The following is a 14126-nucleotide window of genomic DNA, read 5'->3' on the forward strand; positions in this document are numbered from 1 at the left end:
TTCCAACTCAGCATATTCTGTGATTCTGTGAAATTTTAATTGTCTTCTTATCTCATGATGAATTTTCCTGATAAGTGTAACTTCAGGAATTGGTTGAATACTGGAACTTGGTTGATGGTGATACTATAGGCAGCAGCAGACAACAGTTTAGTATCAGTTTATCCTTGAGCAATCACACCACTATTCTGCTTTCATTTGTAAACTGCTGTTCAAAATCAAGCGAGTATATAGGGTGTTTTTTAGCAAGGAGGAGCAATCAGCAACTCACATCTCAGTAATAAAAATTCAGAGGCAGGTACTTGAGTTGGGATTTCAACATCCAGAGAAGTTTCTTATGCTTTGCAGTTGGATTTGACAGTTAACCTATCACTTGCTAGCGACCTTTATATTTACTGACTTTAGAACGTTTAATGTAGCACTTAACCTTTATGTCTTCCCTCTCCTCATTTACCTGAAAATTGTATATCTACTCCATACTAGTTTCTTTGAGCTACTAAAATCTCATGTATCAAAGTTAACAACAAAATAAAAACCAGGCAAAACAAAAGTTTCTAGCAGTGCTCCTTGAAGTAAAAAATGCAAAAATTACACTTGTGAAAACCAATGGTGCTATAACAGCTTTATTTTTTACTTAATACAAGGCAATTAGAGTGCCTTTTAATACTTCACATAACAGATATTAGCAAATACAAATATATATACTTTTTTTTGTTGTTTTTAATGAAAATGTCCATTTAAGGATTTAACTTAGAAATTTCAGTTGTGAAATCTCTCTAGATTTTTGCAAAGTTAACAGATATTCCAGTGCAAAAATAGATCCCATTACAGATAGCATAAAGTGCTTGGAACGAAGGACCAACTATAATTCAGGAGGGAAAGATAAGCACAAAAGTGGTTGTTAAACCATGGGGAAAATACAACAACTCCTTACTGAAATACAAATGTACTTACTACAAAGAGGGATGCAACATGTCAATAGTACTGAAGTTTAAAATAAGTTAACACCTCAGTGTAGTTTCATTATCAAGAGTGGTTCATATACTGTGTATGACTCTAGAGTGATTTTTCCCCAACACATACTTGAATGAATAAAAATTAGTGGCTATCTGAACGTCTTCCATGACAAATCTTCATGCCAGTGTTGCATTATGCTGTCTGTTCAGTACAAACAATGCAGATAAGAGCTGTGAAGCAGTTTGGTTAATATCCACATTTACTGCAACATTTCGTCACAGATAGCAGACCCTGTAAGCATGACAGTCATGGGGCAACAGAAAACAAGAATTTTTTTGGTGGGCTAAGGAAAGTGTATTATCATGTAACTGTTGTTTCCTGATACATGAATAATTTAAATGAGCAGTTACCAAGAGCAAACCACAGCCCTTTCAGGACCAAATCTGAATCCTCCTAGAACTCGTTCTAGCTCTACATGCACTAGTTTGGCACAGTGCAAAACGTTAGCCCTTCAATTCAGTAATGTAATGCTGATTTGTAATAGCGACTTTTAGCAGTGGCAAGCCTCCAGTACATGCTACTTGTTTCAATGATACCGCAACATACTTGCAGCCTGTTCTGGAGTAGTCATGGCTGTAGCTCTGCTGTTTCTGCACCTGGAAGTCTGGTGTATTCATCACCCTGTAACTCATCCCCGTAGAGTGATGATGTCATCATAAAGGTAATAACAAAGCATGTTTTAAGTGAGGTATACCAATCCCCTTTACACTCCGTCTCTCAATCCCCTTAGCAATGAATTATACAGATTAAAAAAAAAAAAAGTATGAAAAAGGCACTTCAGCAGAGCCTGTACTAAGCTCTTACTTAACCTCAAGGCAGGACACAGAGGGACAAGGAACTTGTTTTAACTGTGTTTTAAAAATGTTGAGTTGGTCAGTGTTACCAAGTATACTTGGAAATATGTAATCAATCTTCTTCAGGCTCATGCCAGCCTTTTCAGTATTTGCTGGGCTGCTATGGTTATTCACCGAAGAAAATGGTCCATGATTTTTGATTCATGGAGTAGCATCAAAACCAGTGCAGAACTTCTGTGGGTATTTAAGGCAGAGGCATACAGGAACAGCTCAGGAACTGCACTTGTGTTCAAACCACATTACTGAACCAATTTTCGAATATAAAAGCAACACAGAGGGGCCCCAAAAGCATACTCTCCCATGACCGTTGTACAGTGTGAACAAGAATTGGTTGTTGTTACTATATAATTTCCCCTCTTAAATTAGTTTGGCTTTGTAAAACTTGAAAAATTCACTGATGAACTGAAGCACTATTATCTTGAACTCTCTTGTTTTTCAGGGGGATTTTTACTTAAACAGTTGTATGTCACATGTATAATAAGGGTGTATTCTCCAGTTAGGGATCACCTAATGACTGAAACTACACTGCGCAACAGAAGCGGAAACTTACACATTAATATTATACCAGTTTCCAAACAGGAAAATTTTAGGTGAACAACTTGCAGTTGTTTGCAGATAGCAGCTGATTGCTAGAATCTGGAACATGGTCAGATCATGAATGCAGCTATCCACCATATGGATAGAAAGAGAGCATAGCATTACAGGCATAATGTAAAGAAATACTGTGGCTACAAAGATCAGCTGAAAGCATTTTCAATCCCTAATTATGCTATCTACCAATTTAAAGTCATAAATAATACTGTTTAAAAAAAAAATCTACATCTCGTTTCTAGTTTTATCTGGCAAAGCCAGAAACAGCTTGTGCTAAGCAGTAATTCCAGATGATGGGTACCTTTCTGGTGCAAAGCAGGGGTTAAAGAGCAGATATTACAAATCTGAGTGTTAGCTCATGATTTAGAATTTGCTCTTGGCATTAGCAGCTTGTACAACTACTGTTTGCTGCTGTGGTCCAAACCCTATGTCTGCTTCTCACCCACTTCTTCCTACTAGATGTTCATGGAGCTGTGACAGTACCTCAGAGGAGCAGGAAAGTACTTAACTGCACAAACACCTAGTCGGAGTATGTTGTTGATTGTGATGCTGGTGGGACAATCATGCATTTGGAGGGTTCACAGTTCTGTGTATCACCACTTGCTGATGAAGATGTGTGGTTATGATGGCCTGTCTCTTGCCATCCCACCTGCACAGTACTGCTTTGCGGTCTCAGTTTTGTCACCACTGACCTGCACCAACCTCGAGAAAGCCAGCTGTTTAGGTAGGTTTTCATAACCCAGGGCTACAACACTGATGGTGACTCTTCTTGCCACTGACTGTTTTGGTGCATTCATTGCCAGCAATGGATACAGCACCAGCACATTCCCACTCCTGACATGAATGTTTTAAAGACTAAAACATGCATGTCCTAAATATCTGTAGATAACCACTGGCCATGATTCCTGAATGAATTATTTTAGCAACCCTAATAAAAACATACTGTACAGAACAAGATACAGTATGGTTGAAATCCCACAGCATCTCATGGGTGCTTTACCACAGCTTCAGAGTTATACTGTAATGAGCTAAGTTCAAGTCTTTCACTGGAGAACAGTACAAGACGACTCCATGAGGCACTGCCCCTGTAAAGGAATTGTTTTCATTGCATTGAATTGCATTGCATTGAATGGTTATCAGTAGAGTGTCCAGTTGCTTTTCCTCTAGCTTCTTTGGGAGCATACTATCCCAGGAAAAGGAAGTTTGCATTCTGCTCATTTTTTTGATGAAACTGGCTCACACACAACTTTCTTTTACCTTCTCATCTTGCAGGAAGGAGTTAAGGATTGCAATGTCTACCACAGTCTGGTTTTTGTGCAATGACAGATCCTTAGTATGGTCGTCGTCACTTTGGTCCTTAGCAAAATTTACAAAAACCTACAAGAAAAAAAGGCCATGTCACACGCCACTATAGTATTTCATTAATTGATGGCATTTTAAGCACTGGAGATCCTGAAATAGTCCTGGGATTCAGTACTCCATTTAAATGCCCTTATAGGACAGGCCAATGAAATTGGTGGATCTACTCCTACCACTGCCAAATAAACTTTTGGCACCCAGGCTACTAAAAACTTACTTGGTCAAGTGTGGTCTGAGAAACGGAGTAGTCTTCTATGTGGAGTCTCTTCTTGTTCTGGGAGAGAATACTGAATATTTTGGCCAGGGAGGATGGTGAAGAGGGAAGTTGGTACTGCAGCATATTCCGATGTTTTTCCTTTAGGACACTTCCAGGGAAGGCATGCCCAAAGAACTCCTCAACAGGCTTCAGGTCTGGGTTTGCCCCTGCAATTCTCACCACTATGGTGTAACCATCTCCAAACCTGCAAACAAAAATGTCAGTACAAGAGTTAAGCGCTTCTGAAATACAAGTGAGGCTAAAAATCCAGCAGCATTTCCTATAGTCACAATAGCAATGGAAATGCTGCATGAGGAACTAAGCCTGACTATATCTCCCTAAAAACGCAAACCCTGTGGTGTAAGTGAAGATAAAACACCTACCTGTTCTTTAGGTGCTGGACACTGCCCAGACACCTGAATCGCCCATTGACCATTATTGCCATTCGGGTGCACAGGGCTTCACATTCTTCCATGCTGCAGGTAGAAATAACTTCATTAGTACTGCAAACAGCACTGAAGGGCAGAGCAGAAAGGCTGAGCTTAGCATCCAGCCCTGGCAGACGTAAAAGCCAAGGTATGACACAAGTATGCTGCTACTTACCTGTGAGATGTGAGCACCACTGATCTCCCCTCCTTGATTACACTCAGAGCACAGTTCCACAAGAAGCGACGGGCTTTGGGATCCATTCCTGTTGTTGGCTCATCCTGCAAAATGTATACAAAGAACAGATTACACTGCTACATTCCACTGACAAACCTCATCTTTGAAATGACCTGTCCATTCCTGATTATGGAAACATCGAAAATAAGCAAGTTTTATTCATTTTCTAAAATGAGAAAGTAATTTATGCACGAGATTTTTAATTAGTCTTCATTTCAACACGTTTTTCTGTTTAAAAAAAAATATTGATGAGTGAAGGTTGCAGACTCACCAGGAACACCACAGGTGGCCCTCCAATGAGGGCAATGGCTGTGGAAAGCTTGCGTCTGTTCCCTCCACTGTAATTCCCAGCGTATTTTTCTCCGTATTTCACGAGGCCCAGTTTCCGAATTGCCCACTCGCCAACCTATGACAGACGGCACACCACCTTCAGTCAAGCATAGCAACATCCACACAAAGCTTGCTTGGCTTCAAAAGCAGCTTTCAGAAGGGCCACGTATCTGAGGAACTCATGTGGCATGGATACGGGTTTTGAAACACCCTTGGCACCTCTGGATCAGGATACATGTAACCCTGTCCCAGGAGGCCTGAAAAATGAAATGGCTGCAGCTTACCGGCCAGACAGTGGGCATGAGTTTAGCATCAGCTAGACCACCTTAACCAACAGCCCAGTGCTCTTGGTGGCACCAGCTTCAGCAAGCTTTCCTATTACAGCAGGGACATGGACACTGCTGACCATTGCACTGACATGGTGGTGCATCTTAGCCCTTTGGATAGATGGAATCTGGCTTGCTGTTCAGTAGTATGCCTAATGGTGCCAAGAGGCAGGCACAGTAGCCCTGCAGACTAACGTCTGTTATGGAGAAGAGATTCAGCTACTACTTGAATCACACCCAGAACAGACCCCCTTTTTATATGGAACTGATGAGAACATCCCATGAAAGAACTTGGGAGCAATCTTAGAGGGAGATTGCAGTTTCCACCCATCATGTCCACCCTCACAGAAGGATTCAAGCTACTCGGATATACCCTAGATATCATCTACCTAGAGCACTCAGGTCCCATACAATAAAAGTTGTTAATTGCAGGAAACGGAACTGAGAAGGGTGCTGCATGGTACTGGCAGCTGTCATCCATTGCCTAAAGACTTTTACTGTAACCTCATGTCTGAATGCTGAAATAACAGCACTTTAATGTACACCATGATCAACTAGAAAGCTTTTAAAGCTCAGCACAAGGCTTCTGCTAAGCTGTAGTGTGTTTGCTTCTGGAGACTTAAAAGAATTAATTCACTCGACAGCAAGTGAAGTTCTGCACGAGCTGAAGCTTCACAGCCCTTACATTCTTAAGGGAAGAAAGTTGTTCACCGGAGAAGAGCATTCACTATGAGAACATGGACCCAAATTATCTCCCTTTCCATTTAGTACATTTTTCCAGGCAACATTGAAAAAACCTTGGGTTGCCCTGAAGGAAAGGGGGACAGATTTCACCATATGGTATCTTCATATCATGGCATTACAGGAGTTGCAGGGAGGGTGCATGCAAGCAAGAACTTGCAAGTTGGTCACTGAGGTGGGTCCTATGGTGTTTCGTTTACCTTGCAGACTTCTTTCTCTGGAACACCTCTCAGGAGTGCAAAGAACTCCAAATGCTCTCGCCCTGTCAGCAGTTCATTAACAGCATCGAACTGTGGGCAGTACCCCATGTTCTGATGGACTTCTTGGATGTTGGACAAGATACTGTAAAATAAAAAAGCCTTTGTTAAGATTTCATGAGCATACACTGCTATTTTAGATGTTACAACCGTGTAAAACTGTTTCTGGAGTCACTGAACTAACAAAAATACAGGATCCTAAAGTCCATCTTGATCAAATTACTTTTTATCTCTCTCCCTTTTCCCCTCCTTTTTTTTAGAAAATGTCATTTAAACGTGGAAGACCTGTTACGCAGAAATGACTACCAGACTAAGTCAACTTTCCTAAGCCACTGACATACTTTACCAGACTCAAACAAGGGCTGAAACAAATACCAGGAGTTGTCAACAGGAAAAGTGGAAGAGAGTTTTGATGTGGAAAAAAAACCCTGTTAAAATTGGAAGAAAAAGGAGAGAAAAGATGCATTGTCTTTCACCTGTTTCCTTTGAGGAAAGCTTCTCCTCCTGTCACATCTGTATCTCCAGTTAGCATCTTAAAAGTGGATGACTTGCCAGCACCATTTACTCCCAGGAGTCCAAAACACTGGGGATATAAATGAGCACAGTGTATTTGAGAACAAGATCCAGCTGCATCATTTTCAGCAGTGACAAGATGGAAAGAAGCAAACTTGACCCTCAGGACAGCTAGAGGGTAAGTCTACTTTCAGAAAAAAAAAACAAACCAACCCAGCTTCTGGGCATTTATTTTAAGTATAAGCCTTTAGGCTGTGAATATGAACAAAGAGGGGTGTCATCTTGATACGCTGTCACCACAGTTCATTTGTGCCAAGCCTTGCATACTGGAGTTTGGTTTCTGGTCCCAGACACTAAGAGTTAAGTATCTTCCTCAAAGGCAGAGACACACAGAACCAGAAACAACTTCAGCTTCTACTTTCCTCTGGTGCAATTTGAACATTCATCTGGTTTTGATCTTATGTACTGTCTTGTGGCTCCTAGATACTGTAGTAATAGCAAAACAATGCATTTAACAAATAAGCTTACCTCTCCAGGGGGTATTCCAACACAGATCCTATCAACTGCTGGCTTTCTCTTCATTCTGTAAATCTGAAAGCGTAAGAAAAAGAGTAAGAAGGACAAGGTCAAAGAATTCTAATTAGAGCTGTACATATTCAATACTCCCAACTTGATCCAGTTTTGACCCCACTAAATTCCTCTGACAAGGCACAGTGAACTGCATAGTTTTCATGACAACGAGTACAAATTCAGTTCTGTCACCTTGGTTAGCTCCTTTATTTCCAAAATGTCACTCTGTCCTCCTCCACTAATTATCCTCTGCCTCTCTCTGTTTACATCCTCATCTTCATCATTCACAGGAGGCAGCTTGGCATAGACAGGCCTGAAAAAAGCAACATGATACAGCCTTAGCAGAAAATGACAGGGCTGTCATAGGTAATATTCTCCCCATTTCACGGGCAACACCAATAAAAACATCACCTGCCTCTAGCAGTGCAGTAGAGAGGAAAACCTACCTGGGCTTGATGAAGAACCTGTACTGGATGAGCACGGTGATGAGAAAAAACACAACACCCTCTACTGCCATGGCAAAGAGGTTCCTTCCCACCAGGTCCCATGACAGAGGGGACACAAAACGATTCTCTCCTGCCAACGTAAGATTAAAAGCACAATCACTTTTCCAGAGCAAGGGGATCAGGGTAGCATTTCTTCCAGCAGAGCTCACCAAACTGGGCACTGGGACAACTGGTGATCAGCCAGTTGTAGGAGGGAAGGGCTAGACCACACAAGGGGCCAGCTGTGGCTGTCTGCACATTTTTTACTGTAGCAATATTGGGACTCAGGCCCAGAGAATTCCGTCCACCAAAAAGCTAGCCCACCTTTACAAAAGGTTAATGTAGCACAGAAAGACTATGATTCAGGCCTGGCATCTGCATGTCAGAAAAAAACAAACATTCAGCTTTCCAGAACCTCAGTCAATCCTTACACTAGGCCTAATGATCTCCATATAATTGTCTTTATGCACTCTTATTTAATGCTCTTAACACAGAATTCTTCGGATCTATCTACCAATTTCTTTGAACAACTTAGAGTGGAAAGCTATGATGACTTGCCATGTTTGACCAGGTCTGTGCTGCAAATTGTGCGCTTTCAGTTCTGAAAAGTTAGAGGAGCTCATCTGGAGCAGACTCTAGATTTATCTACTTCTTTCAAGCCACTGTTTCTGTGATACACAATTTCACTTACCAAATCTCTCCAGAGCATCAGCCATAGCCTGGTTTTTCACCATGTCAATGAGTCCTCGGCCCAGGCAGAAGTGGGGGAAGATGAGGAAAACAGACTTCAGGATGTCATTGATATCTTTCAGCTTCTGTTAAGAAAAATATCAAGTGCCAGTGAGCCAGCTGAGCAGAAAGCAGCCACCACCTCCCTAGAGTGACCTACGCTGTCACAGACCCCTCCTTCCCCTTTCCCCAACACTGCAATCGCACAAGAATCCAAGGTTAGAAATGTTCTCCCAGGAGCCTGAGCCATGGCTCCTCTGGACAGTCAGTGCTGTTGTGCTGCTCATGATGCTACTAACATGAGCAAAGTGCAACAAAAGGTTTTCCCAAACCCTCACAGTCTAAAAGACAGAGTCTGCAAACAATGATATGCAAAAAGACTACTGGCTGAGGACACAGGGAAGTTGAACTTGCACAGACTTATACATCAGTGGCTGTAGGGAGTTCCTCCCTATCCCATAGTGGAAGCTCTAATACTTTTTATTTGCTGTCTTCCAGCTGGCTTAGTCCATGGATTGAAGTGATAGCACCTTGAGTTCCTGTTCTGCCAGGTACTCACCTCTGAGCATGTACTCATTTTTACTGAGCTAGAACAGGCTTCATAACAAAAAGAACCATCATCGAGGACTGTGTCCTTACGCCCACAGGAAGAGTAGCTCAACAAGTAACTCCCAGGGTGTGTCCTGAGCCTCCTCCCACAAGGAACACTTCACACCACTGTGGGTCAAACAGTGCTTGCTTGCTAAGACATCTTGTGATGTCTACAAGTATGAGAGGAACTTGTACCTTCCGCAGGAGGCATCTGGTGTTGAAAAACTGAAGGGTGTAAGCTCCCCAGTATAGCTAGAGAAGTATCTACAATAGGAGGCAAAATTCAGGGCAACTAAATGGTTGAGTGATTAAATGGCCTTCATAGATGGAAAATGCCTTCATTAAGAACATACAAGAAATTCCATTTGAACATAAGAAAATTCTATTTTTTTTTCCCCCTAAGAATGACTGTAAAGTGGAAAAGGTTGTACAGAGACAACCCTGGAAATGTTAAAATCTAATGGCCTTGAGCAACCTGCTTGTAACAGTTTGACCCCACTACAAAAAGCCAGGCCATGCAAACCCAATGCACTACTGTAGCTGATCCTGCTTTGAGGTTGGACTAGGCAATCTCAGGAGCTCCTTCCCTACCTTAACTACTCTGTGAGCTTTTCTAAAGGGGGCTTTAACCCATTTCCACCAGAACCCGTGTTCAAAGTGCTGCCGAAGCTAATGAGTACAGGGCCTAGCTTTTCTGGAGATCTGGCTGCTAAAGGCAGCATGGAACCACAGTGCAACAGCACAAGACAGTGAGGACCCTCTGGAAAAACATACATTGTTGGTGAAGAGCTCCAGGACAAAGGTGGCCACACTCCCATTGATGCCAATGAAGAGATTCACACTGGTCAGCACAACATATGCCGTGCTAGGGATTTTGAACACAAAGGAGGCCGGATACATGAGAGGGGTGATGGACCACCTGGCAAGAGAAAAGCAGCAACATCAGGTAAGAACCTTCCAAGTCCAAAAGCCTTCCCAATCATCCTCTGATGAGAAATCCCTTACCCATAGAGAAACAGAAGGAGAGCCAGCACAGGCAAGTTGGAGGAGGATACGTAAGACTTCTGTTGGAAGCAGATGAAGATGATGACAACTAGTGTGGCTGGAACAATGTAGTTGCACTAGAAGGTGAAAAACATTACTTTAGAGTTCTTTCCAGATGACATAAAATAAAGGAGAGATGTTTTTCTGCTCTAATGCAATACTTTTCAATACTCTTCAGTGTTCCCAAAGCTGTTTTCAATGGGAGACTCTTAAAAGTGTCATATGTGTGAACCATAATACAGCACACATGAATTTATATTTCTTGGTGCCTCTAGAAGTAGTCACTCTCAGAGGTTTCAGACACCACAGGTTGAGAAAACTTGCTTTGGACAGAGCAGAACAAGGGGCTACACAAACAAGCATTTTTGGGCAAGTATTTTAGAATGACATAATAAATGCCAATGATTGAGTTTCTGGTTGTCCTTCCATCCTCTGTTTTATTCCTTGACCCACCAAGATGAACCATTGCTCCATGACAGTAAACACAAAAGTCATATTCACAGTTGTTATTCACTGAAATAACATGGTGCCCACTGGCCCCAAACTGCACTGTGCACTTCAAGACATGCTGGAAAAACAGAACAGAGCATAGTTTAGCCCAGCTGAAGTCCTTACCATATCCCACACAAAGTTGGCCAGCCAGTAGATCACAGGCTTCACACCACTGATGAACTGCAAGTGTTTAGCCTTGCTGACACGTTCCTGAATAAGGAAAACCACAAAGCTGGCAGGAACAAAGGACATGGCAAAGATCACACAGATGGACACGAGGACATCCACAGATGTGGTCATCCTGGATAAAAAATGGAAGAAAGCAAATTGTTTGCATGCTGGTACTGGCTCCTTTAAGATGAAATGAGGCAGCTCATGCAGGGCAGGATAGAAACAATTGGTTCTGCTGTTGTTATTCTGTCCTTATACTCAGAATCCGGAGTAAAGGATTACTATGCAAGGCTCTCTTAACCACACACTTCTTCTCCAGCCATATAGCAAAGGGAATATATAGTCTGTTGGCATCTCAAGCCCAACATCACAGCTGGGAGACTGGTGAAGAGCTTCAGCACAATAGACTGCTTTCTGCCTTCCTTATCACCACCACTTTGTTTCCCATATAATCAATTTCCTGGGGCTGCTGGGATTTGTCTTTTTTGATGATGTTTCAAAGTTCGGAAGTGTCTGCCCATCATCTGCCACTGTTTTATGGATTGAAGGGCATATATGCACACAGATTGTGAGCTCTGACTCTGATCATAGTGGGAGTGGACTAGTCAATGCTTCAGTGAAGTTAACTCTGTGCATTACTGTGTGACCTCCAGCTTGAGACAGTGGGCAAAACTCAAAAGGACATATTAGTCGTGCCTAGTCAAATCATGGGGACAAAAGAATTTCACATTCCTAGTGAAACACCTTTCGGAAAGTAGCTGAGAGCAATTTCCTAGAGTTGCAGAAGGTCTGATCCCTGAAAAGGGATCTAAGGTTCTTAGAAACTGCAGCTTCCAGGGACTCAAAGACAATGAAAGCTTGTACAGCAGTGCTGTTCAACAGCAAATTTCCAGCAGCACAGGTTGCCACCTGCCCAGACCAGAGAAAATTAGGCCCACATGTTAAGAGCCTAAATGGCAGAGGCTACTGACTGTCCACCAGTGAGTCCAAAACCTCCCATGTTGCCTGTTTCCAGTCATCAGCAATGAGCCCAAACCCATCCATATTCATGTCACACTTACAGAGCTACTTCAGAGAGCTGCTGCTTGGTGAGGTTGAGTGGGTGATTGAAGGCAGTGATCCCATAAGCACTGGGGTTTTCACCCTGCTGGAGGTTAGCCCGAAGGATGGCATTGTTGATCACATTCAGGAAGGATGCAATGGCATGCCAGCCCTTGTTGTTAAACCACACCTGCAAGACACCACATGAGCATCAAAAAGGCACCAGGTACATCAGCCACCAAAAGCTTCCTAAACCCTGCAGAACACTCCTTCCTCTTATGAGGGCATATTTCTTTCCACATCCTTTCAGTTAGCTTGCTGAGGGGCAGAACACAGTTTAATCAATAAGCACAAGAGGCTGCTGGAAGCTATCACTGATCCAGCACTGAACTCCTTTTGGCATTTAGGCCTAGACTCCACAGGGGAAACGGATTTTGAGGAAGCCCACACAGAGCTACAAGCTACATTTACTCCACTAGCAAATACAAGGAACTCTGGTCTATACAGTTTTTCAAGAAAAACTGCTGTGCCTCCAAGTCACCAGAGCTTCAAACAGAGCCACGGAAATGAAGACTGGTTAATTTACCTTCACGTTATTCTTTGTATCCAGGCCTTTCATGAAACTTGATAAACTGTTGAGAAATCGATCCCCAGAACTCCCCTGTAAACAGCAAAGAGACAGTTACTTCCTCTCTAAGAATACCTTTATTCATGCCCTGGGGTCTAGCAAAGACTACACAATGTTTTTCACAGCTCTGACAGCTTTCTGCCAATTCAACAATCTCTACCCACTAAACTGGAGGTGGTTGGAAGGCTGAGTAACTGCAGCTTCTCTTCACCCTTTCCTTTCTGTAGTCTAACCAGTAAGAAGCGTCAGTCTTGTGCCTGGCTTTTTTCCCAGCAAAATGTATTAACCAAAGTTGCATGCAACCTTCAGAGACATTACAGCCCACAGGCTGGATGTCTCAGAGGAAAACAATGGCCCAAATTCTCTTCTGTGCCAGGGCAGACTCCGCACAGGAACATTCAGCTGAGGTTTGAAGATGGCAGCAACTAATTCTTAATTCCCCAAGACAAGCCACCCTGTCCTGCCACAAAACATTCAGATGCCTGCAATCCCCACTGGCTTGCAACTGGTGTTGGGCAGAACCCACATCAGCAATGTGGGCTGGGTAAGCTTTAGCTGAGCGTGTCTTCAAGCCTTCTGCTACTCCTAGACAACAGCCTGGGAGATCCCAGCTCAGAGGTAGTGGGGAGAAGTCAGTGGACACAGCTAATACACATGCTCTTCATTTTATAGCTTCCAAGTCATCTCCCAAGTAACAAGACTCAGTATTAGTGCATCCTGGGCTTATGGGGGACAACCGCTCACCTGTGCCAGCTCCAAAATCTTCTTCACCTGTTTAATGGCATCAGTGACTTCATGGCTTGGAGGAAGCACAAGAGAACTGCTGGCTCCCAAGGAAAAGCCACCATACCTGAAAGTTCAGATAGAAAGTGATGCTAAGATGTGACTCAGTGACCTCCAAAAATGCCACTCCTCATTCCTCTCCATGTGTCTCCTCTTCCTGCAGTACACCCAAGGATAGTGTTTCCACTCTTACATGAAGGGATGACTTATTCTCCTACATGGCTGCTTAGCCATGCAGTCTTCTATTCTTTGTTTCTGGGGTTAAATACTCATATCACGATTGCTCAGCATGCTGTCCATTTAATAAAGGCAGCTATTCTCTGCTGCGGGCAAAGCAGGACATCCCCCACTGCCCTTGCTTGGAAGAATAGCACTTCCTAGAATAGAGTACCAGCACACTGGTCATGCAAATCTTTTCAAGACTGCTCTCTGCAAAAGCAGACACGCTGTCTAGTGCTCTGGGGTTGTCCCAGTTTATCCTTAAAACATCTTCCTCCAACATCTGGCAGTTAAGAGTCCTGTAACACAAACTGCAAAGCAGGGTGGATGTGACCTGCTAAATACTATGCTCAAGGTTTACTGGACACATAGAAGCTGAATAAAAGGCAGTAACTCACCTGAACTCGTTCACCCAGATTTTATTCTTTAAGCTGCAGAGAGAAAAAAAGAGTTGATATATAATACACAG

The 14126-nt window shown here is 42.8% G+C and overlaps 1 protein-coding gene across 2 annotated transcripts in view; it reads right to left on the reverse strand.

The window, feature by feature from the left end:
* Nucleotides 1-604: 604 nt before the first annotated feature.
* Nucleotides 605-14126, reverse strand: part of ABCA1 (ATP binding cassette subfamily A member 1) — an 89465-nt gene continuing 75943 nt past the window's right edge. For both annotated transcript variants that reach the window (XM_088156217.1, XM_014882373.2), the window contains exons 33-50: nt 14056-14088; nt 13400-13505; nt 12614-12688; nt 12048-12217; nt 10939-11116; nt 10285-10400; nt 10054-10198; nt 8651-8774; nt 7921-8050; nt 7667-7787; nt 7433-7495; nt 6868-6974; nt 6335-6476; nt 5009-5143; nt 4678-4781; nt 4458-4550; nt 4036-4279; nt 605-3836 (exon numbers count right to left, since the gene is read on the reverse strand). In XM_088156217.1, coding sequence (XP_088012343.1) covers nt 3696-3836; nt 4036-4279; nt 4458-4550; nt 4678-4781; nt 5009-5143; nt 6335-6476; nt 6868-6974; nt 7433-7495; nt 7667-7787; nt 7921-8050; nt 8651-8774; nt 10054-10198; nt 10285-10400; nt 10939-11116; nt 12048-12217; nt 12614-12688; nt 13400-13505; nt 14056-14088 — 2227 coding nt within the window. In that variant the 3' untranslated portion in view covers nt 605-3695. The remainder of the gene's footprint in view (nt 3837-4035; nt 4280-4457; nt 4551-4677; nt 4782-5008; nt 5144-6334; nt 6477-6867; nt 6975-7432; nt 7496-7666; nt 7788-7920; nt 8051-8650; nt 8775-10053; nt 10199-10284; nt 10401-10938; nt 11117-12047; nt 12218-12613; nt 12689-13399; nt 13506-14055; nt 14089-14126) is intronic.

This window comes from Sturnus vulgaris, chromosome Z, assembly GCF_052056855.1.
Source record: "Sturnus vulgaris isolate bStuVul1 chromosome Z, bStuVul1.hap1, whole genome shotgun sequence".
NCBI lineage: Eukaryota > Metazoa > Chordata > Aves > Passeriformes > Sturnidae > Sturnus > Sturnus vulgaris.